Source organism: Salvia miltiorrhiza, chromosome 5 (genome assembly GCF_028751815.1).
Source record: "Salvia miltiorrhiza cultivar Shanhuang (shh) chromosome 5, IMPLAD_Smil_shh, whole genome shotgun sequence".
Classification (NCBI taxonomy): Eukaryota; Viridiplantae; Streptophyta; class Magnoliopsida; order Lamiales; family Lamiaceae; genus Salvia; species Salvia miltiorrhiza.
Window position 1 is genome coordinate 33710288 of NC_080391.1, and position 23915 is coordinate 33734202.

The 23915-nt window shown below is 36.6% G+C and overlaps 4 protein-coding genes across 13 annotated transcripts; 3 read left to right on the forward strand and 1 right to left on the reverse strand.

Moving 5' to 3' along the window:
- Positions 1 to 496: 496 nt before the first annotated feature.
- LOC131025826 (uncharacterized mitochondrial protein AtMg00810-like) lies at positions 497 to 988 on the forward strand. Its single transcript, XM_057955613.1, has one exon. The coding sequence runs from the start codon at positions 497 to 499 to the stop codon at positions 986 to 988; it is 492 nt and encodes a 163-aa protein (XP_057811596.1).
- Positions 989 to 5538: 4550 nt separating this feature from the next.
- On the forward strand, positions 5539 to 8721 carry LOC130986924 (polycomb group protein FIE2-like). 2 transcript variants are annotated; one of them, XM_057910493.1, is made up of 7 exons: positions 5539 to 6335; positions 6792 to 6851; positions 6974 to 7070; positions 7210 to 7273; positions 7347 to 7406; positions 7494 to 7570; positions 8355 to 8721. In XM_057910493.1, exons 1-6 carry the CDS (start codon positions 6300 to 6302, stop codon positions 7555 to 7557), a joined length of 381 nt encoding a protein of 126 aa, XP_057766476.1. In that variant the 5' UTR covers positions 5539 to 6299; the 3' UTR covers positions 7558 to 7570; positions 8355 to 8721. The 2 variants fall into 2 exon arrangements, with proteins under 2 accessions (XP_057766476.1, XP_057766475.1); XM_057910492.1 differs by having other exon boundaries at positions 5573 to 6335; positions 7494 to 8721.
- A 3330-nt stretch (positions 8722 to 12051) lies between these two features.
- LOC130986909 (uncharacterized) lies at positions 12052 to 17382 on the forward strand. 9 transcript variants are annotated; one of them, XM_057910457.1, is made up of 7 exons: positions 12059 to 12376; positions 13297 to 13480; positions 13939 to 15010; positions 15176 to 15283; positions 15818 to 15945; positions 16119 to 16339; positions 16538 to 17382. In XM_057910457.1, the coding sequence occupies exons 2-6, from the start codon at positions 13388 to 13390 to the stop codon at positions 16320 to 16322; spliced, it is 1605 nt and encodes a 534-aa protein (XP_057766440.1). In that variant the 5' UTR covers positions 12059 to 12376; positions 13297 to 13387; the 3' UTR covers positions 16323 to 16339; positions 16538 to 17382. The 9 variants fall into 9 exon arrangements, with proteins under 9 accessions (XP_057766438.1, XP_057766440.1, XP_057766439.1 ...); XM_057910454.1 differs by having other exon boundaries at positions 12060 to 12376; positions 15803 to 15945; positions 16538 to 16578; XM_057910460.1 differs by lacking the exon at positions 12059 to 12376 and adding an exon at positions 12416 to 12690.
- Positions 16458 to 18482, reverse strand: LOC130986912 (protein trichome birefringence-like 31). The gene is made up of 5 exons (XM_057910463.1): positions 17912 to 18482; positions 17660 to 17834; positions 17379 to 17578; positions 17160 to 17306; positions 16458 to 17077 (listed from the first exon to the last, which is right to left on the reverse strand). Exons 1-5 carry the CDS (start codon positions 18271 to 18273, stop codon positions 16717 to 16719), a joined length of 1245 nt encoding a protein of 414 aa, XP_057766446.1. The 5' UTR covers positions 18274 to 18482; the 3' UTR covers positions 16458 to 16716.
- Between the last annotated feature and the right edge of the window lie 5433 nt (positions 18483 to 23915).

The window sequence follows — 23915 nt, forward strand, 5'->3', positions numbered from 1 at the left end:
AAACAAAGCAAGGCTAGTGGCCAAAGGATACAGTCAAGAAGAAAGAATCCACTACGATGAAACCTTTGCCCCTGTTGCAAGACTGGAACCAGTCAGACTTTTCTTAGCCTTTGCCGCTCACAAAGGATTCAAAGTACACCAAATGGATGTGAAGTGTGCATTTCTCAATGGAGTGCTCACTGATGAAGTCAATATGGAACAACCTCCAGGGTTTGAGGTTGCTGGACCAAAGAAGGTGTACAAGTTGAAGAAAGCGCTTTATGGTTTAAAGCAAGCACCAAGAGCATGGTATGATACTCTCTCTGAGTATCTAGTTGAACAAGAGTTCAAGAAGGGATCAGTTGACAAGACTTTGTTCACACTGAAAGAAGGAGAGGACCTCTTGCTTGTTCAGATCTATGTCGATGACATCATCTTCGAATCCAAATCCGAACGGATGTGCAAGAAGTTTGATGACATTATGACGAATAAATTCCAGATGTCAATGATGGGATAAATGAATTTCTTTCTGGGCTTACAAGTAAATCAGACTAAAGGAGGAATACTGATCAACCAGTCAAAGTATGCCAAAGAACTGATCAACAACTTTGGCATTCAATGTATGAAATCAGTAAAGATTCCAATGAACACCAACTGGAAGTTGGATCTAGGATCTGAAGGAAAATCTGTATCATCAACAAAGTACAGAAAGATCATTGGATCACTACTCTATTTGACTGCTAGCACACCAGACATTGCATTTGCAGTCGGAGTTTGTGCGAGATATCAGTCAGACCCAAAGGAAGCTCATATGGACGCTGCGAAGCGCATTCTAAGATATCTCAAAGGCACACCCAACTTACATCTTTGGTATCCAGCTGACGACAAATTCAAGCTTATTGGATACTCAGACTCAGATTTTGCGGGATGCAAAATTGATCGGAAATTAACTTCAGGAACTTGTCAGTTCCTAGGCAACAAGCTTATATCATGGTTCTCAAAGAAGTAGACTTCAGTTGCCACATCTACAGTTGAAGCTGAATATGTTGCTGCAGGAAGTTGCTGTTCACAAATCCTATGGCTAGTCCAACAACTGAAGGACTACGGGATCGACGAAAGAGAAGTTCCAATCTATTGTGACAGCTCCAGTGCTATTGCAATCTCTTATAATCCAATTCACCACACTAGAATCAAGCATATCGCAATTCGTCATCACTTTATTCGTGACCATGTAGAAAAGAAGAATGTATCAGTTGAATGGATTCCAACGGCAGTTCAGAGAGCAGACTTGCTGACCAAAGCCCTTCCGGATGATAGGTTCAACGATCTTTGTGAAAGGATCGGTCTACTCAACCCCGAAGAATGATGCTTCTTTTGAAGATTTCAACTGAAATCACGACGACTGATGTTCAGTCAACTGGTGCTTCTCAACTGATGACGTGGCAACCAAAGAAGATGAGTCTTCATCTGAGGGGGAACTTTTTCTTAAAAGTCAATTAAAATCATGGTATCGACTGACTACAATGATCAGTCGACCAGTAAGTATTTCTCTATCTTACCTTGACTTTTTATCTATCAGTTAATTCAGTTATGAGTTTTTAAAATCTTTTCTCGAAGTGATCAGTTTTTTTCAAATGCTTTAACTGATTGTTGGAAATGAAAATGAAATATCCGGGATGGACAAGTACTTTTAATTGTATTTAAAATTGTGTTAACTTGTCCTGATCCTTTAATTAACTTCTTTTCAACTATTTTGCCTCTGCAATAAAATCTTGAAAATTTAACTAATTTGATAACTTGCAATGATTTTATTCATTTTCTACCTTTCGAGGCTTACGTCCTTTGCAGTGACGGCGGACGTGAAAATTTCTTCAAATTGCTTTAGGCTCAACAACCGAACAACTTTTCATCTTCTCATACTTAGTAATTTAAATAATTTCACTTGCAACTTTTCTTCAAACACAACTCACCATTTTCCACAGACTCCTCTGTGAGAATATTTTCAGAAGTTGCAGACAACCTTAGTTCCGACCATGGAGAAATCAATGACAACACAGTCATGGAGTGGGAGAATGATGCTCGCATACTTGGTCTATACCGAACCCATCCACTGGATCACAACACTTCTCCGAAGTCAAGTTTATTTCTACTCTCACTTGTATCCAGCGCCAAGAGTGTCTTCCATCCTAATATCAGGCGCCAAGAAGCTTCTAAGCTTCAGGAGGTTATCAAGTTTTTCTCACATATCTTGCCCACCTCCATGGCATGCAACAACAACGAGCTCTCTCTCGTTGTCTGCCGGCATCCCCAGCCGCACATGGTCTTCTCAACAAAGACCTCGTGCTGGCAAATCGACAATGCTAGTCCTCACAACTGTCACTGATTCGATTTTTACCTCGCACACCCATCTCGCATACTCTCTCACTTTCTCCATCCCAAACATTCCTCTTCATCTTTAAAGTCCGTATGTATAGCCACTCTTCAGTTATTTTTTATTTGCTCGAAAATTGTTTGACAACTGAAACTGACTAACTGAAAAGTGAAACTAAGGATTTTATTAAGTGACAAACTTTCTAAAGGCTATTTGAACTAAGTTTAATTTTCCGCTGCTAGTTTTATTAGTCTAACTGATAAATCTTCGGATAATCAGTAAGATTCATAACACTCCTCTGTTTACAAATTCTAGACTGAAACCTTACGTGGATATCAGTTAAAGCTCTGAGCCTAACTGAAATCAATAATACTGAAGTTACTTCAGTATCATTCTACAACCACTTTACAACTGAAGTTTTTTTAACTGCTCACATCAGTCAACCTTTTCAGTATCAGTCGATACTTTTCAGTTATTTGTAAAAGTTTATTTTTGAAAATAGCCTACAGGCGTATGCCTCCCCTCCCATACACCTGTTTAATGACCCCACCTTCCAGGACCGAACAAAATTATTGTAATTTTTATTTTAATTAGTACACACTTTGTCCACAAAAAATAATTATAGTAAGAGACGGCACGAGTTTTAATAAAAAATAGTTATTGTATTGTGAGTGGAGAATAGATCTCATTTAAAAAGTAGTGTTTATAATGGTAATTAATACGGTTAACGATCGTTTTCATCTGTCGTTATTTGCGTGGTCGTTCCAAACACTATCGATCAAAAATTAGATCGTTATAATATTAATTTTGGTCATTTTTTTTTGCTATTTTTTATTTTTAATAACTGAAATCATACATTTTAACGAACTTCCCAGTGGGTCACCTATCTTCGTAGTGCTCTAAGTCGAGCGCAATTAACCTTGAATTTTCTTTCGAGTAGTCACCAATGTAGAACATGCGTATTATTGATATAACTAGCACCTATTAATTCATTTAAACCCTATTTCAATATACAATATGTCGAGATGATATCTAAGACTTGTGGTGTTCGGCGAAAGAGTGGCGATAAAAATTACGATCAATTTAATATATATATATATATATATATATATTATTGTTAATTTATTTTTATAAAAAAGAAAATATTATTGTCAAAAAATAAAGACGATTTTATGAAATTCTCAATGATTTCAAAATAAGAATAAAAAAATAAAAAAAATTAATAATGACTGAAATAAAGATCAATTTTAAAAATATTAAAAACTTTAATATTAATGACTAATTTTAAGAAATACTCCCTCCCCCCCTCCAAATAACTTCTTATATTTCATTTTTGGGATGTCCCCCAAATAACTTCCTATTCGTTTGGGATATTACCCCATCACTAATAATACTTTATTTATTCTTACTTTTCAACCTTTCACCATTCTCAATACTAATTATAACACATTTTCAGCAATTTCAATATTAATTATAACACTTTTTTCCACTACCAATACATTTAACAACTTTTTCTTAAAACTCATGTCGTCCTATACTAGGAAGTTATTTTGGGGGACGAAGGGAGTATTAAAAATTTTGATATTAACAACCGAATTTTCGATCATTAAAAAAATAGATTTAAATAAATAAATAAATTAATTAAATTAAATTAAATATTAATGACCGAGTTTTCAGTCGTTAACATAAAAAATAAGAAGAAAAATTAATATTATTGACCGAAAATTATATCGTTAAAAAAATTTAAAATAAAAAATATTAACAATCGAATTTTTGGTCGTTAAAAAATAAAAAAATTTAAAAAGAATAAAAAATATTATTGAACGAATTTTCGATCGTTAAAAATATAAAAAAATAAAATAATTAAAAAATAATTAATGACCTAAATTTCAATCGCTAAATAAAAAAACGGTCGTGAAACGGTTTAGGGCCAGCTAAATTAATGATCAAAATTTTTGGTCATTAATTTGGGTGGTTAGAAGCATTTTTTCTAATACTGTCAATACTAAATATATTTACGTTTCTCAATTAAACTTTTCTTTTTCTCTCTCTCTATATATATACTCCATCCGTCCCACGAATCTTGACACGTTTGATTTCGGCACGAGAATTAAGGAGTTGTAGATTAGTGTTTTAAGTGTGTAATTAATAAAGTATAAAAGTGATAAAGTAGGAGAGAGAAGGTAATAATTATTACCTTATTTGGAAATGTGTCAAGATTCGTGGGACGGCCCAAAAAAACATGTGCCAAAATTCGCGGGACGGAGGGAGTACATGATTGGGTTCCGATAGTATCGTATTTTTGGGTAGTATGTAGTATCAAATCTGGACCACACATTGTGTACATGTGGCACACTATAAATGCCACACGGGGCTTTCAAGACCTTCCTAAGCAAAATAAACGCAGGAGTAAAATGAAAATAAATATTTCTTGATATTAAAAAATATGTGTATTAATTTTTTTCGAATATTAAAAAAATTTAAAAACGGTATCATTGTTAATAGACACATCATCTTTCAAGCGTTGGAAATAATTTTTCGAACACAAATATATTTTTTTTGAACATTGGACACTTAATTTTTTTTATATTTAAATTGACATATTTTTGTTAATTCACGATAACGTTGAAAGAATAACTTATATTTACCTAAAGGGAAAATTGCATGAAAATACACAAACTTTGTCAAAAATTCATATTTGACCCAAAGTTAGGATTTTACAATTAAATACACCAATTTAATAAGTTGTCTAATTTTAACACTGATTTCATTTTCCCCAATTTTTTAAATGACGTGGATCCTACGTGCCTCGCCGGCACACTCCTTTTAATTCGTCGAATAAATGACTAAACATCGTCGTTTTCAATAAGATGAAACAGTATCGTTTTGTGTCTTTTCTTATTAATTCAAAGTAATGAACCCTAATTTGTTCAATCACTGTCGATTTCTGAACCCCTCTTCAAGAACTCGAATTTCATGAATTCAAAGGCGATGAGATTGTGGAATCATAGAGTATTCGACATATCTTCTTCCTGGAATCTGCTCATTTGACTTCAAAAAACAACCCTAACCCCCAAATCCAATCATCCCTTCCGCTCATTTCCCTCTCACTCACTACAGTCATTCTTGTCGCCTTCAATTGCGACTCTCTCTCTCTCTCTCCAGATATTTCAATCTATCAATTCTATAAAGCAATACATATTGCAGCCTCTATAGTGATTCTCTCTCCTACGTGCCGCTCTCCCAAACCTCCATTTTGATTTATCTCATTCTCTATTCTGCCTTTTACGCCTCAATTCTTAAGCTTGGCAAAAACATCAAAATTCTCATACTCAAATACCGTTACAAAATTTGATTAGCAATTCATACGTAATTCATTCTCAAATCTATCACCATGTGTCTGCAAATCTCATGCTCAATCACCTGTTGTAGCAATTGATCAGCAGCAAATCCTTCTAAAATCCCCCTTTTCCGCCATCTGCAAAACCTTCTCAAATCTCTCCCCATCCATCTGCAAAACCTTCTCAAATCCCATCTCCCACCGTCTGCAAATCCTTATCACAACAATTGATCTCTATCCATCACACACACTACAGATCTATGGGTGCTGCAAACAAGACTCAGCCGCAACTGCACTCGGATTCCAGTCGCCACCGTCACCTTCACCGCGCCGGCCACCTCCCTTCCCCCGCAAGCCCTCCGATCTGCATCGCCGCCTCTTTCTTTCTTCAATCGGCAGCTCCAACCCCCACCGCTCTCTCCGCCACTCCCGCAGCCTCAGCCGCTTCTCCCGCCCCATTGCGCTGGAGCCGGAGGCCAAACGTGCCCAGGGGAAAATTCGTCAACACCACGAGGGGCTCGACCTCGCCGGCACCAACCGCGAATCGCCGAGCCCCTAGATCCCCAAAGTCTCACCGCCTCTTTGTGATTTCCGGCGACCACGGCAGCCATGTCCGCCGATCTGCCACCTCCCTTCCCCCATATGGTAAGTATTAAATGTTTGACTATTTTAAGTATAGAATTATTATTATTTTAGAAAGAACAAATTTTGGAAAGATTTTTAACAATGGAAACATAAACCCTAGATTTTTATGTTAATTAATTTTTGGTAGCTGCAAATTATGTAAATATAGAATGGCAATAAACTTTAGAAATAAATTTTTCCTGCTTTCTTTTCCTTCATTCTTTAATTGGTTGTTTTGCTTACTTCTCCGATTACACTTATTTTTTTCATACACCACCAAAGTGGTACTATTTGCATGAAAATATACTCTGGAAATACTCAGGAAGCAAAATATAGGGATCTACTGCTATCAGAGTTTTCTTGAAATTTAAACAGGATTGTGCGACTTAATTATTCTATATGCCATGTTGCTTTCCATTCTCTTATGGGTTAGCAATTTTTATGCTTGGATGATGATAATTTGTTTTGTATTTGCAGAGTGTTGATAATGAACTTGTACTATGGGAACCAAAAATGAAAGAACAATCTCCTGGAGAGGTTAGAATCATCATTTTCAAGCTTACTGATATGTTCAGATCTGCATGCTTAAATATGATCTTGAATGATCTTTTCGCCATAGATGGTATGATTGCTTACACAGCTTGATGAGTTCTTTTCAGGGTACGGTTGACATCCTCCAAAAGTATCCTGATCCCGAGTGTGATATTTGGTTTATCAAGTTTTCTTGTGATTTCCATTACAAGGCAGCAGCAGTAGGTAATCCCCATCATTCTACCATACTGTTCATGGACTTTTGAGTACAAGAGTGAAGCGCCACAACAAAATAAGTATAAAATAAAAGTAGCCAAGCTACAGCTGTTCCATAATCCCCGTATTCTTAATTTGCTGTTTTCAGGGAATAGGGAAGGGAAGATATATGTGTGGGAAGTTCAGTCTAACCCTCCGGTTCTCATTGCAAGGTCTGTCTCCTTGGCTTGCCCCGCTCACTTTCTTTGCTATAGCTTCTTACACATTTGCTGCATGCATTCTCAGATTGTCCCATGTCCAGTCGAAATCTCCAATTAGATTAACCGCCATGTCTTTTGATGGAAGGTATGAACTCCTGATCCCACTTTTCTTTCTCTCTCTAATTTACACGACGTTGGAGCGAGTAAATCATATTAATCCATGTGGGTGCAGCACCATTCTCTGCTGCTGTGAAGATGGAACAATATGGAGATGGGATGTGGTTGCAAGCTCTTAGAGATTCCGAAATGGTATTTTGTAGAAGTCAGTATAACTTTTTAATATCCATGAACAACATGCAGCTATGAAACTACGAGCTTCATTTTTAAATTATAATTTAAAATCCCTGTCTTCTTTTCGAGGAGGATATAGAAGAATGATAATTGATAGAGAATATGACGTACAGATTTTTCTACACATGCATTAACTCATAGCAGTGTACATTTTTCCTTCAGTTAAATATTTGAATGAGTTTGTTCTCACAAATGAATAGTGCCATACTACCATTTCGTTTTGGTTGTTTTTTTAGCATGGATAATTTATGATAAATACAATTGTTGAGGTTAATAGCTTTTGTGCTGTTGACTCTGAACATGGGTTATTGGTTCAACTCAAGTAATTTTATTGATCTGCCTTGAAGGAAATTTTATTATTATTATTATTATTAATTTTGCGTTGTAAATCAGGTTGTTTATTTTATGTGTTTCAAGGTGAGTTGGGATAAATTAGAAGCATTCGAATTGATTAGATAATTAGGTAAAGGAAAGACAAGGCTTTTACAATTTATTAGGCTCCTTAGTCCTTAGTGTTGTGTTATAATTGCCATTTTATAGTCTTGAGGGGACCCTACATATCGTATGCTGTCTTCTTTTCGAGGGGATATAGAAGAATGATAATTTGTATGTTGCAAGCTCGTATGCTGTAAATCATACGAGCTCGAGTCCTTAGTGTTGTGTTATAATTGCCACTTTTCTTTCTCTCTCTAATTTACACGACGTTGGAGCGAGTAAATCATATTAATCCATGTGGGTGCAGCACCATTCTCTGCTGCTGTGAAGATGGAACAATATGGAGATGGGATGTGGTTGCAAGCTCTTAGAGATTCCGAAATGGTATGTTGTAGAAGTCAGTATAACTTTTTAATATCCATGAACAACATGCAGCTATGAAACTACGAGCTTCATTTTTAAAACGAAGCCAGTCTTTTGCGGAGAACAAACATTCTATGACTGATCAAGAATATGCTACTGAGTCCGTACAAGCTTCAACTCAAAACATCATTAGTCTTTAGTTTATTCTGCCAGAAATTTCTATGTAAGATAACATTTCGATGAAATTTATTTTGTACCACTCAAATGTGCGTTTCTTTTTATCTTATGCTAATGTGTTAGCTTTTTTATTACTTCTTTTATGTTAAGGGAAACCTACAACCATCCCACTATAATGTACTTCCTTTGTCCCAGCTGACTTTACTTTTTTTTTTTTTGGGGGCACGATTATTAAAAGAGTAAAAGTATAGAGTAAAGATGTGTGAGTTCATATTTAATATTTCTTTCATTCATAAAAAAAAAAAAATTGTCATTTTGAAACATCCATAAAAATTAGTCACTTTTCATTTTTAAACAATACTCTACAACTTCTTTATGTTAATACATTTATTTATTTACTCTTTTTAATCACATGATGAGTTATTTTCTTTGCTCACAATATAATTAATTATCATTGTTAATATTGTTATCTTTTAAATGAGATTTTTTCTTCATTCACATTCAGAGTACATTTAATCATTTTTATTACAATATAAAATGGTTATCTAAAAAGATAACATATTAAATCACGTGGAATACTCTAAAATAGTACAGCCAAAGTCAAATGGATTTTGTGGTGCTTGATACAAAAAAATAGCGACAGTGTCAATTTCAAATATAGTGGAATCTTTAAAATATTTATAAAAGAAATTATGAATATAAGATTAACAAGAATATAGTGAAATATCTTATATTTTTCACATAACATTAACAAGAATATGACAAAGATATTAAAGTGATGTCCCACTAAAAATTGAACAACAGATAAAATAAAATACTCCATCTGTCCCATTAAAAATTACATGTATTCCATTTTGGGCTGTCCCATTATAAGTGGCCTATTTCCCTAAATAAAAAAAATTAACCCTAAAAAAGAGGTAGACCCTACCATTTTTAACCAATTTACATATTCTCCTCAATTTTCATGTAGACATTAGACCATCTATTTTTTTCACATTGATATTATATTTAATCATTGGAAAATATAGATAAAGAAATACTTATAATATGTATTTCAAATAAATAGTTTTCCACATATTTTTATAATTGTAATAGATTTTCACATTAAATTTATAATAAACTTCATAATTCAAAATCTAATCTCATAAAGATATATCTAGATAAAAGGCATAATCTTCATTCATATATATATTAGCCTTTCATCTTTTGAGTTTTTGTTGAGACAAATGATCAGTTAAGGTAACAAATTAAATTTAATTATCTATATATTTCAATAACTTAAATAAGTATGAGTAGTAGTGAGTATTACTATAAATTGATCCTCAATCAAAATGTATAGTAAATAATTCTTTATTAATTTTCAAACGAATACGGGTGTGGATTTATAAATTCAAAATGGGTTTAATCAATTGTATAATATCCAAATATGTACATTAAATTTGATTTTTTTATATTTTGTTATTTATCTATGTACTATATCAATTAGCTATACATATTAGAGAGCTCTCCACTATTCTCTATCATATGTGGCACTTGTGGGAAAGATAGATGGGCTAATGTATTCATGGAGATTGACCCTTTTATTAAGGTTATGATTGATGAAGTTTAGTATAAATTCAATGTGGGATAGATGAAAACAAATGTATAAACTTCATCTATCCCACATTGAATTTATACTAAATTTCATCAATCATAACCTTAATAAAAGGGTCAATCTCCATGAATACATTAGCCCGTCTATCTTTCCCACATTCATATTCTATAAAATTTAATTATGGAAAACCCTTGATAAAGAAATACTTATGATATGTATTTCAAATAAATAGTATTCCATATTTTTTTATAGTTGCAATAGTTTTTCATATTAGATTTATACTAAACTTCATAATTTGAGTCTAAGAAAATTATAATTAGATTTCAATATTTGGAAACCTAAATAAAGTATAGATATTCTCGAAATAAATAGGTTATTCAAATGAATTTGATCGTATAAAAAAATAATACTTAAATGTATTTTAAATAAATAAGTTATTCAATTTAATTTGGTCATATAAATAAAGAAAATGATACTAAGATATGACATTTGAATAAAGAAAATAAATAAGTTGTTCAATTGAAATACTAAATAAATTGATATGATATAATTTGAATATCACATCAATTTTCTCAAGCCTTAGACGGGATGATTCTCACAACTTATTTATAGTCTGTCAAACTTGAAACAAGATGATTCTCACGAATCAGTTTTATTCTTTCAAACTTCAAACGAAATGATGCTTGAAACTCAGTTATGATATTTTAAGCTCTAAATAAGATGATGCATAAATGGTGATTTTTTAAGCTCTATACAAGATGATGTTTAGAAGTTAGTTATAATCTCACAAGCTTCAGATTATATAATCTCACAAGTCAGCCCTGGTCTTTCAAGCTCATAATGAAAATGATATTTAGAAGTGAATTATGATATTTAAAGCATCAGATAGTGATGTTCAAACGATTGACACATTAAGTCAGGCATAGTATTTTAGGGTCTAGACGAGATAATGCTCAAAAGTCAGATATCGTCTTTCAAGTTCTTGATGATCATGAGATGAGATGATGCTTAGATGAAAAATGAGATTTTAAATTAATTCTTATCCATTAATATATTAAAAATGTACAAAATTTATATAAACGGGTATTTTTACTATTCTAACAAAAAGTTAACATTTAATTGACAAATATAATTAAGATTAGTATATGTAAATTCTATTACATCAAACTAAATTAATTAAAAATTAATTATATTATATAAAAATAATATAAATAATTTAAATTATAATTTAAAATCCCGTCGAATTTCGACGGGTTATACACTAGTTATATATATTAGTTTTTGGTCAATTGTCATTCTTTCTAAATGAATAACATCACCAACACCACCAAGTCGAAGCAACCTCCACCGGACCCATTTTCACCATTAGCACCCACTATCGAATCCGAGCTCGAACCGTGTTCTCCTGCATCTGCTTCTTCCGATAAAGCAGACGACGCTGCGGGGGAGGACGATGTGGTGATGACAGACAAGGACTCTGTAGCTAATTTTAATTCAATTAACATTGTTAGTCTAAAATGACGTGGTGATAAAATGCTGATTACCCTAATTTTAATTCAATTAACAAAACGACGTCGTTTTGTTAGTCTAAAACGACGCCGTTTAATTACATGCTAGCAAAACACAGTCGTTTCCCTTCTAGGCTGGATAAGTTGCTTGACACGTAAGCGCCACGTCAATTTATTCGGTTGTCGGAAATGAAATCGATGTTAAAATTAGACAACTTATTAAATTGGTGTATTTAATTATAAAATCCGAACTTCACGCCAAATATGAATTTTTGACAAAGTACGTGTATTTTCATGCAATTTTTCCTTACCTAAATTATAAGTACTCTGTAAGAGTCTTTTCCTTTTCAAATCTGTTTCTTGAAACAAATCCTTTTCCATATAAAAAACCAATCTTTTTCCTCAACTCTAAATGCCGTCTATATCACAATTCACACCAATTATATTATTACAAATATAATCTCGTCATAACAAGTTCCGAAATCCCGTGAATTTCACTAAAAAATCATATCAAATTCCACTACATTAAAACCAGATCAGTAGCAACAGGTCGGCATAGAGTCGAGGGTTTTTCAAAGATTAAAACTTGGCACGTGCACGTGCAACAATAAAACCTCTGTTAAAACGCAACAGCACGTGCGAAGGCATTCTCATTCAGCCACCCGTACCGCCGGTTATCCCCCGCCGGTGAGACTTCTTTGCTTTTTTTAATTCTGCCATCATCAGGGTGAGGGTATTGGCCCTTTAGTCTTGCGTTGTCCGATTGTTGGAATATGATGATCATTGATCACTCTATGTATGTGTGTGTGTGTGCGTGCCAGAACTTTTGTCTTTTCCTTTATGGGTTTTAGATTCTGATACAAAAGAACGATGGAGATAATAAAGTGGGAAAAAAGTGATTTTGAGGCGTGAATTAGCTTTATGATTGACAGAATTGTTCGGTGAGTTTTATGAAAAAAGAAGTATCTTTTCTTTTTGGAGTTCTTCCGAAATTTTGAGAGGTGATTTCTGTTGTGTGTACGTAGTTGTTTAAAGGTTTTTCTTTTTCATTGTATAGAGGTTTAATCGCCTAGGTTCTGTATCTTTGCGTGCCAATACGTTTGGCAATTTTCTGTTGTAACTTGTGAGCTTTGTTGATCGCCTCTTGGTTTTCCATTAACTCGTTGTGTAACTGAATTGTTAAAATTGGAAATTGGATCATTTTTGGGGAAAGAGATTTGCAGGAGGAAAAGGAACGAGATTGGAGACAAGTTATGAGAGAAGAAAGAGAAAGTTCACGTTTCTTTTCCTTCAAAACTATTTCTCATACATCAGTTTCCTGTATATTCAAAGGAATTAAGAAAAATATCTGTCAACTAACTCTACCTTGTTGAAAAATAGATAAGTTTATTTATTTATCCTCCGGCAGGTATTGTGTTATGTCCTTGTAGGCCACGATTTTCACCTTGAATGAGTGTCATCCAAAGTTAGCTTTCTTGTTTATATCTGCATGAGATTCATTCTTCACTTCATTTGAGATTATTCTCACTTCCATTCCAAGTTTTAATCAAGAATTTTTATTTGTTTCTGTGGGAGTAGCTCATGGAATTATCTTCGACTGCATGCAGGTTCATTCCTCATTCAACTTACTGACATTGTGTCATACTTTTTATGGTGGAACCATCTTGATCAATTTTGGGGAACATTGTGCGTGTTCCGATGGATTTCAACTTCAAAAATAAATTATGGGCTGGGAACATTTACCACCAGTTCGAGTCCATTTGCAAGGATGTTGATGGATTTGTAAACAAGGTAGTGCATCTTCTATTTCTGTTTTTACAGCACATTCTCTCTGAATGTGTAGTGTTATTGATACAATTCTCTGGCCCAGAACATGGCTACAACAGCAAAGAAATGACAAAGGGATCCTACTTTCACAGTATTAGGTCAAATGATATATGTCTCTTCCATAGGCTATCCACACTTTATTTGTGTGATATGAAGTTTCTATTCTCACAATGAGTGATCTTCAAACTATTTTCTGTAGCTTGAGGACTGACCCGCACTTTACATCGAAAATATCATTTTGTGTTTATGTCCATCTTTGAGATTATCAATTCCTTTTTACCCTCTTTTCTAGAGAAGTCAATGGTTTATCCGTACGCAATAAAATACAACATTGCAGATTATCATCTACATAACTGTAAGTAACAATATGTGCATTCCAGAGATGGATATTGTCTCACGCAGTAAATTGCTCTCTCAAACAGGATACTGTGAAATTTGTTGGGAACCAGGTGCAAAGTGTCGGTTTATCTGTCAAAAGGCTTTACTCTGATGTAGTGCAAGATATACTCCCACTCTCTGGGGACACTGCAAAGCCTGAACAACAATTGGCAGCTGGTGAAAAAGTTGACATGCAGGATCACGTGTCAATCACTGGCACCGGAGCAACCTCCACTTCTGCTGATGAAATGCAATTGGCAAAGAATCAGGTCTCTAATGACCATAAGGTGCGAATCTCTAAGCCTGCTGATGTCACAGAAGCACAAACCTGTCAATATTTGACAGAACAAGGCGATGTTATGGTCCAGAATAGAGAAGAAAGTATAAGTGCAGAAATGAACGTTACAAAGGATTTGAAACCAGTGACTGTCAATTCAAGTTATGATAGTGAATTTTTTTCTGGAAAGTCTTACGAAGATATATCATCTTCACCTGCATTTTCAGCTCATGAAGAAGGTTCTACATCCATTGAAGAGGAAATAAGGGATTTTAACCAGCAAAAAGAAGATGAGGGTTTTTCAGATGACACAATGCATCTTTCTGATACTTCAAGCACTGCTTGGTTATCTAAAAGCACGTTGGTTGAGGATCCATATTTAGATGTAAATGGAAGTTTATCTTCTCCACCAGTACCTGTTTCGATTCATAAAGTTGATCAAGATAATTGTCCACTGATGGATTCACCACTTCCTCCTACTTGTGATGTTGATGACGGGGCTCAGGAAAAATACAGTGCTCTGTCGAAAAGCTGCTCTACTAAAGATGACAGTGTTGATTTATCAACCTCTGTCCAGTCATCTGAACATATGTTTCCATATTACTTTTGCAATGAAAAAGAAGAAAAAATAGCCCTTATGCCTTCCACTTCTTGTACATCCCTAAAGTCTTCTATAACTACGGAGTCTACATCTGCAGACCTTTCTAAGGAGGCTGAAAACATCCTTCACTCCCGTAGTAGTAATAGTAGTGTATCTGACTGCTGTACTTATAATATTACTGCTGCATCTTCCATAAAGGTGGACGGGGACCCTGCTTTTCTAATGATGGAGTCAAATGGTTGGTTTATCTTTATCTCTATTATCATCTTGTACATATCTAATGATGTGTATTGTATGTTTGATCAGTGCATCTGTTCACTAATTTTTTCTCCTTTTCATATATTTTTGTTCCTTTATCGTACTTCAAGATTGATTTCTCAGCAACAAAAGGTTATTTTGGCAGAATTGCACACAGATAGGTCAGAATCTGTGGATGGTTCATTTGAAAGCGAGCATGAAGAACATTACAAGAATGGCCATTCGAAAATAGTAATGTCTCCATCTGAAACTGGTAATTTCAGCTATACTTATTACCATTTTTATTTACTAAATTATTCTGGTTCTGCTGTAATTAGCATCATAGTGATGGCATTTCATTCATAAGATGGTCAGTATATGGTGCTTCTGAGCTTTATCTTATATATATACCAGCTAACTGTAATTTTTTGCTTGTTTTGGCGAACAGTCAAGAATAAATATACTGACTTCTTTCATAATCTATGTTCCAGCCTTTAGTTCGTTGGAACCTTTTTTATTTGTCTCGGCATGCTTTGAACTTTGAGAGTCAACATCCCTTGGAGTTCCTTTTTGAATGAGCGCCTAAATATCCGATACATACTGAGATTTTCAGATTTATCTTTGTATTTAGGCTTACTAGTGCATGCATAGTGATGTGCGATTTGGCCTTACTTATGCAAGTTCATGTTTTGTTCGGGGACCAATATGATCTTTATCAATGCTTGCTTGGTTTGTTAGTGAATACCTTCCTCGATTATTCATGCGGTTCTACTATATGCTAATCGTTATGCAGAAAATACATATGCAGTCGGTGACCTTGATTTGGAAAACGTCGACCTTTCCTCAAATGTGAAGCATGATGGAGGAAGTGTCATTTTGTATAGCAATTTTGCCGCAGCTGGCTCTTATAGAAGAAAAAATTTCAGATATTATAAGGTAGTATTTCGTTGCTTTTACGTAATAAGTATCAAACAAGCTAAACCAGAAAAATTGTATATGGCTATTTGCACACAGACACACACACGCTTTCACACAAAAGCACATTCTTAATTTACTCTACACAAACATTCTCTACCACCTCAATTAACCTAATGTTCTTTTTTCCCTAGAAATTAATACAGGGTGCGTTTACTTCTCAAAAGAGGCTAACCAAGGAATATGAGCACTTGGCAATAATGTACGGCAACATTGATGTGGAATCAAATCAGCATTATAAGCCAAGTTCTCTGTTCTCATCTCCGTACACAGCTCTACATGCGGAGAGAACACAGTCATCTCGAGAGATGAGTGAAAATGAGTGGGAGCTTCTCTGAGTGTCGTCTTTCCACCGGTAACTTTGCATGCCATTTATATTACAAATGTGAGGACTGGGTATAGAAGTATTCAAATATTCATTAATTGAAACTTGAGATTTTGTTTCTGTTTTTCTTTTTCTTGAGTTTGTCACATTTTTTGTCCAAGTTTCCATTTATTAAATTTCTAGTTCTTACATTCGAGAAGAATTAAGAAACCTATATTTCATATTCAGGAGGGGGACTAATACAGTAAGCTGGTGAAGATGCTCTATATATATATATATCTGCATTGTGCTGTGCTGCATCATATACTGCCATACCGATACTGCTTCCTTCTTCTTCTCGACTGTTCCCCGACCTATTCTCCACAGGAGGAAAAGGGTGTCACCTAACATTCCATCATTCCAGTCTGTCATATTATTGATTGGTCGCGATAATCTTGTAAAAGAAGCGCGTACAAAATCTCATTCCAAGTATCAGGCACTCCTGGTAAGCACCAGTGTATGCAATCTGCAAAATTCTTGGGGTCGGATCTCTGTTCTTTTGTTAGGAGCTTTCCCTTTCTTTCTCCAAAAATTGAAGCGTGGCCGTCTTTTCTATATTCAGACAATTGGGTAATGTTCAACACTGTCACGTTAACCTTCACCCGCCCGAGTACATCTTCTACGATCCCCATGATGTCGAGGTTCGAACCAGTTCCCCAGTACGGTCCTTCAATGGGGTGCGTCTCGTTGAAACAATTGCCCTCTGTTCCATGCTTCCATTCCCAACTCCTTCATAATATTTGGTAATAGATTAGATTGACAATATATATGATTGAGTATCTGAATCAAACAAGTGGTGGGGACGACTTACCATAAGTGCGTAGGAGACATTGTCGCGAAGAAGATCTTCTGAGTTTCCCGGTTGACGCGAGAGTCGACCCAGTTTGCCCACGTCTCCATTGCCGATCTATACGCAGTTGTGACATTGTATTCTTGGACGTCGTCTAGAGATCCATACCTGTAAAAGTAGAATCACTGCTACTCATAATTCTGAACCTGAACAAGGTATAGTTAAAAACTTAGTTCATACGTGGCATTGATCGTAGGTTTGTACATCCACCATATATAACTCTCGAAGATCAAAACGTGAGCTCCTTCCCACTCCTTGCTATGCTTGGCTACGGAATCGAGCTTCACCGAACGTTTCATGACGGTGTGATTTGTTGCGTGATCGGAGATGGATTCGACTAAGAAGGGAGCCCAGTAGTACTCGATGGATGCATTGAATTCCTATATAGTGTTTGATCGGAAACAAGTTGGTTAACAAATGCTTGCTTGTGTTGAAATACAAGTGTGTGTGTATGTGTGTACCTCGACTCTGAAAACTTTCCTAGGAGGTATGCGTTGGAGGGATCTCCTTACAACTCTAGGAAGTGCAGAATCTACTAAACAAATCATGGACTCAAACATGCTTCTTTGCACTGAATCTCCAACAAACATCAATCTTTTGTCTCTCAGCATCTCCATTAACTTCAGACCATCAAACCTAACATTATCAGAACATGAACCATATAGTAAGTATCATTATCTTGATTAATGAATGAGGAGCTAGTAATTACTTACCTTGGCAAATCGCATGCATGAGGCTGCCACCTCCAGTTCTGATAAAAAGAATCTAATCTACCATTTCTGGTGCAAGTTGTCTGTTTCACTAGAAAGGGACAGCTTTGTTCCGTATAGAGAGGATAAGTTGCATTCTCCCAAATCCATCTACCTTGGAACACATCGCAGCCCTCTTCGATTTCCTCGTCCACAGAGACTTCAATCGGAACTCGAATACTATATCTACGACTAATTGTCCATTCCAGTATGCTATAGTTGTTCCTCAAGTTATCGAGGATGACGCGAGCCGCCCCCAGCGTGAGAACGGCCGCCACGGCAAGGCGGAAGAGGAGGTGGATCCGCCGGTGCTGCAGTGTCGTCATGTCATGAGTGGTTATGTGATATCATCATGTGTGTTTAATTTGATATATCTTGTCTTGAGATTTAATCAAGTGTAGTTGTGTCACATATATGCAACTACTGGTTGGTGAAATGGAAATGGAAAAGGTTAGGCGTCAGGTAAGAGGGAACTAACTTTGCTTAGAATTTGTGCATCTTAAACCAACCAAAAAAGGAATTTGTGCATGTTGACACAGTTTATGGATTAATTATTGTGTATATATAAGATGAATTGTCCTTATTTACATTTAGCAATTAGCATCAAACTGTGCTGAATTTTGACCTTTTTTACGTTGATTTTTTTTTAAAATCACATGAGGACTTTGATTAATTATGACTCGAGATCTTAGGTGGAAAAAATATCCACGCGATCATTCGATGAGGTGATTTATCTGTTGTAAATGCAAGTTGAGGACATTTTTTCAGCACAATTCTAAAGTCTGGGACATAAACTAGTCTTTTTTATGCTTAGGCTGATAAAAAATCCATAAGAAAATTCCATGAGATGATTCATATTTCTGTTGTTGATATCTTAATCTCGAGCCAATATAACTTCGAGATTATAAAAATAAGCATAACTTAAATACATTATAAGAAAATGCAAATATATATATTTAAAAAAAAAAAAAAATTGTACTTGTCCCTTAGTGATGGACTCTTTTCTACGGTTGTTGACAACTCACACCTCGTTTTTTTCTCTCAAGAACAGTAACTCTCATGTGGAGTTACTGTAGACTTTTCTCTCAAGTGGAGCTACTGTAGACTTTTCTCTCCTCCGCGTGCTGCTTTGCGTGACATCCGGTTCCGCCGACCCCGACGCGATCTGCTGCTCTCCTCCGCGTGCTGCTTTGCGTGACATCCGGTTCTCCGAGCAGCAGAAGGCTTTAATTCCGACTCATCGCCGATCCAGCAGCGCCTCCAGTCGGAGCTCGGCGTGGCGGAGAGATCAAGCAGCAGTCGAACATTTACTGTTCAGCGACGACTTTTCAAGCAGCGCCTCCAGTCGGGAGCTCGGCGTGGCGGAGCTCGAGAAATCCAGCAGGAGATCCATCGTCCAGCAGCGGTGCTCCCGCCTCATCGCCGGGCAGCAGCGACTTCGCCGCGCCACCAGCCCGGCGTTGCTCGCTGCACACCGGCCGTCTCAGTTCGCTGCTGCTGTGCCCGTCAGCCCGGCGCTCGGAGCAACCTCGCCGCAGCTTGAAAGCAGCGACGCCATCGACGTCGCACGGCCTCGACGTTCGCGGCTCAAAGCTGCGTCGAAGGAAAGCGGCGACGTCGTCACAGATTGCCTTTGTGAGAAATGGCATCGCTCCAGCCTCCCCTCCATAATTACCCGATAGTGTCTAATAACTTTGCTCCTGTCAGTCGATCATCATCGCCACTCCACAGTTCTACTAGGGATTTATCCACTGCTGATCAGACGATAATGAACTCTACTACAATAATGACGGCGCTTCTCTTCCCCGAGTCTGGGATCACGATGCCTCCGAGCATCACTGTCACAGATAGTTCGGCGGAGAATGCTAGAGTTACTGCTGATGTTTCGTTCCCGGAAATCGCTGCGGTGATGACTGCCCATACTGTCGGCGTCTCTACTCAGGCCGATGGTCCTAAGGGCCTGATCCCACCTCGCTCGATCGGGACTGCCCATCCGAATGTGGTCAGTCCACCGTCTGCTCCGAAGGTGTCGCCGACCTCTTTTGCAGATAAACTGAAAGCTAGGGATGGCAGTCCGACAGAGCAAGTTTCCAAGCCTAGGGACGTCCCCGCTCATGACTTTACAATCCTCCGGCCAGAGTTGGTGGATCTCAAACGTTGCCTTGTTTTAGAGCCTTCTTTCCACCAACGACAAGTCCGGCGTTTCGCCCATGCGGTTCACGGCCGGCTGATCCTCCGCAAAGGTGAGTCACCTCGGTTTGCAGCGGATCTTTGGCAGGAACTTCAGCAGCTTTGGAAACCGTCTGCTGGTTGGTCGATTCATCCTCTCGGAAAAGGTTACTTCACTTTTAATTTCACCACCGACGAGGATAGGGCAGCGGCTTTCGCTAAAATGACTTGGCGTCTACGCTCAGGTATACTCCATCTCCAGGCTTGGGTGCCGAATTTTGATCCCTACAAAGCGAATTCTACCCTTGTTCACGTATGGATTAGAATCTTTAACTTGCCACATGAATATTGGCACCCAGAGGTTCTTTCCGGGGTCGCACGAGAAGTGGGTACGCCTATCTTGATTGATGGTCAGTCTGCACAGGCTCATGTCGGTCACTTTGCTAGAATTCTTGTTGAGTTAGATGTTTCGGCTGATATTCCTGAGGCTTTAGATATTAAGTGTGGCGACATTGATTTTACTGTCAAGTTTGTATATGAGAATTTGCCTTATTACTGCTCCGTTTGCAAGGTTGTGGGACATATTTCTAACGAATGCAGAAGGAGGAAAACGACCACGACCGAGGAGGGCTTTACGGAACATCAGGGCCGGGAACGTGGTCAGTCCAAGGTAGATGAACACAGGGTTCATCCTCGTCCCTACACCGGAAATCAGGAATCTCCAGCAAGGGCTGGAAAGGCTTTTGCTGAGGTTGGACAGAAACTGAACTCTTCTTCAGACTCTCCTACCTCATCCAATCCCTTTGCTGTGTTGGTTTCTCTAGAGTTGCAAGATGAACAGAGACTTGTTTGCGATGATAACATGGAAAAACCGTCTTCTGATGGAGGCCGAGCTTCAGATGCTTGCATCTATCAGGACAATCAGGATAGAAAGGATATGGAACAGCTTGAGTCAGTTGACGAAAAGAGCCAAATTGAGGACCCATTTCTCGTAGACGAGGGCGTCCGAAAGGGGCTATCAACAAGAAGGGGAGAGTTTCTGATTCTTCTATCAAGCACAGGCTCCGTCGTATCATAATAAATGGCATGTCCTCGGATTTCCAAAACTCAGCACGCCGTGATGATATGCAGGGCCCAGGTTTTGACACTTCTTCGCCTGTTGAGTTCCTGAATCTAGTGAAGAATGCTCAGTCTAGAGGACAGATTCTGCAAAACTTTGTGATCAACTCCTCTAACTCTACCGATGCAGCCCATGCTATGTCGGTTGTGGCCTCTAAAAAATGGGGCGATATGTTGGACGATGAAGATGACGATGTTTTAGACGAGGACGACCCTCTTAAAATGTTCTCTTAGTCTTGGTTTCTTTTTTTGTTTACCCGTGGTTTCTTGCGGGTGCTTTTGCTTGTTTCCTTATGTCTCTGGTCTCTCTTTTTTTTTTTTTCTTTTCTTTTTAATAAAATTTCTATTTCAGCAGACTCTTTTCTACTGTGAATATCATAAAATTAGGAAGGAGTCGCATATTTCACAAAATTAGTCAAAGGAGTCGCTTAGTTTAAGGCCAAAGAGTCACTGTCTTTAGTATTGTACATTTTTTTATGAGAGTCTCTAGATATTTGCTTTCTTCAAAAAAAAAAAAATCATATTTGCATTTAATTTTATACGTATTTGTTTTTGTCCTATTTGACTTTATATGTTCTATTTTTGGAGAGCTAACGTATTTACACTGTATTCTTATCCTTTTAAATAGTTGTGGCAAAAAGAAATAGTTGTGCGAAAATTTGTCCTATGGAGATGAATTGTGATTGTCCCTGTTTTTGGATTGTCTTTTTTCAACATATCAACTTATCAAGACTCTCGAGAGTTCAAATTGGTCATGCGAATGTTCTACGTCGACTGGTTGGCTGCTTGAAACGACGCCTTCTAAAAGTTGCATATAATATCATGAATTCTACATAATTTTAATCTTAAGGCCATCTCCAAGACTCCAACCCATCAACTCAAGTTTAAATTCAAACTCATCTATACTATATTAAAAAAGGAATTCTCAATCCCAAATTAATTTCAATGGCAATTTTAAAAATATATATAATATAAAGGTTATAAATAATTTAATCACACCCCACTAATTCGTTTCACACGTTCACACTAATTAAAACAAATCTATTAATTAATTAGAAAGCAATTCAAATGAAATAATTTAATCACACCCCACTAATTTGTTTCACACATTCACACTAATTAAAACAAATCTATTAATTAATCAGAAAACAATTCAAATGAAATTACACAATTCACTGTCAACTCAACAAATAAATTATAAACAAAGAAATTTTTTATGAAAATCCATGTATTGCAACTCAAAAACGATTTCTTCATCTTCCTCCTAAAAAAGGATTAATTCAACCCTAGCTCATTCAACCCACCACCATCTCCTCCGCTTATTCCTCCCTCCCCTGCCATCTCCTTCGCGGCTCTCTGGAAGGTGCCATCTCCTCCGCCAAACTTTGAGCTATGTTAATTCATCGAACTTTGCCAATCACTGGACTTTGACAATGATCTTGAAAAAAATCTAGGTGACAACAAGATTCATCGAGGAAGTAATCATTGGCATGTTTTCAGCTAAATCAGAATCAGAACAGTTTAACTTTGTCAGATTTTCAAAAAAAATTGTTGTTTCATTCCCAAAACCATGGCATCCCAACCACACAAATGGTCTACTTTGAGAAAATTGACATTTCTAAAACATTATCTACAACCATGATTCAAGAACAACACTTGAAAATGCCTTTGTTATGCCGTTTCTCTTGCAAGAATTCTGGCTATTTGGATATGACGGAAGAGATGGCACCTTGAAGGGGCAGCGAATGAGATGGCGAGGGAGGGAGGAATCGGCAGAGGAGATGACAGTGGGTTGAATGAGCTAGGGTTGAATGGGGAGGGGGGTGGGGAGGGAGAATGGGAAGAAGAAGAAGAAGCGCTTTTTCAGGAGGAAGAGGAAGAAATCGTTTTTAAGCTGCAATACGTGGATTTTCATAAGTTTTTTTTTTAGTTCCGCGTATACTACTCACATGGCACTTGGCCGGAACACGTCAAATACTAGTTGTTGGGTTATTTTTGCGGGCCATAAATGAGAAAAAAGTGAAACGATATGTATTATTTTGTAGTTATGCTTAGAGTGAGATATTTTTTAGAAGAGCTCCAAACGATGGGTCAAAAACTGATATTTACCCAAATACAAATGGTTATGTAGTGTAGTAATTTGAAAAAATGAGCATTTTTTGTAGCAACTTTGCGAAGTTGGGTATTTCTATATATTACCATATTTTGTATCTAGGTTATTGTTCAAGAAAGAAGCATCTATTGAAGGTCTAACGCCCGATATATTATATACAGAGGAACAATAATTTTACTCCGGGTCGAACTCTTATTTCGGGCCTTATTATTACCCATTTAGAATATCAAATACCTGGTTAAGCTTAAATACATTCCTTATTATGGTCTTATCTTGCGTACTAAGGCCTTATTGTATTACTTATTTTACCGTTATTAATCACTCTATATCCGAAGATGGGTATCAAAACATTGTTTACTACTTGCTCCGTCCTCATAAAATGTATCTAATTTATTATTTTCGTCCGTGCTTATAAAATATATCCGATTTATTTTTGGTAAGTAGTTTCACGCATAATAAAGTGAGATCATTTTTTCATTCACAATACATTCAATGACTTCATTAAAATCGTTGTCATTTATAAATGGATACATTTTTATAAGGACGGAGGAAGTATAATTTTCAAAA

Coding starts and splice junctions, on each gene's coding strand:
- LOC130986912 (XM_057910463.1), bottom strand. CDS start 18,273: ATGACGACACTGCAGCACCGGCGGATCCACCTCCTCTTCCGCCTTGCC. Junction 17,835..17,911: donor CATGCATGCGATTTGCCAAG/GTAAGTAATTAC, acceptor TGATAATGTTAG/GTTTGATGGTCTGAAGTTAA. Junction 17,579..17,659: donor GGAAAGTTTTCAGAGTCGAG/GTACACACATAC, acceptor AACACTATATAG/GAATTCAATGCATCCATCGA.
- LOC130986924 (XM_057910493.1), top strand. CDS start 6,300: ATGTCCGCCGATCTGCCACCTCCCTTCCCCCATATG. Junction 6,336..6,791: donor CACCTCCCTTCCCCCATATG/GTAAGTATTAAA, acceptor TTGTATTTGCAG/AGTGTTGATAATGAACTTGT. Junction 7,274..7,346: donor CCTCCGGTTCTCATTGCAAG/GTCTGTCTCCTT, acceptor ATGCATTCTCAG/ATTGTCCCATGTCCAGTCGA.
- LOC130986909 (XM_057910455.1), top strand. CDS start 13,388: ATGGATTTCAACTTCAAAAATAAATTATGGGCTGGGAACATTTACCAC. Junction 15,011..15,175: donor TCTAATGATGGAGTCAAATG/GTTGGTTTATCT, acceptor TTATTTTGGCAG/AATTGCACACAGATAGGTCA. Junction 15,284..15,802: donor AATGTCTCCATCTGAAACTG/GTAATTTCAGCT, acceptor ATCGTTATGCAG/AAAATACATATGCAGTCGGT.
- LOC131025826 (XM_057955613.1), top strand. CDS start 497: ATGAATTTCTTTCTGGGCTTACAAGTAAATCAGACTAAAGGAGGAATA.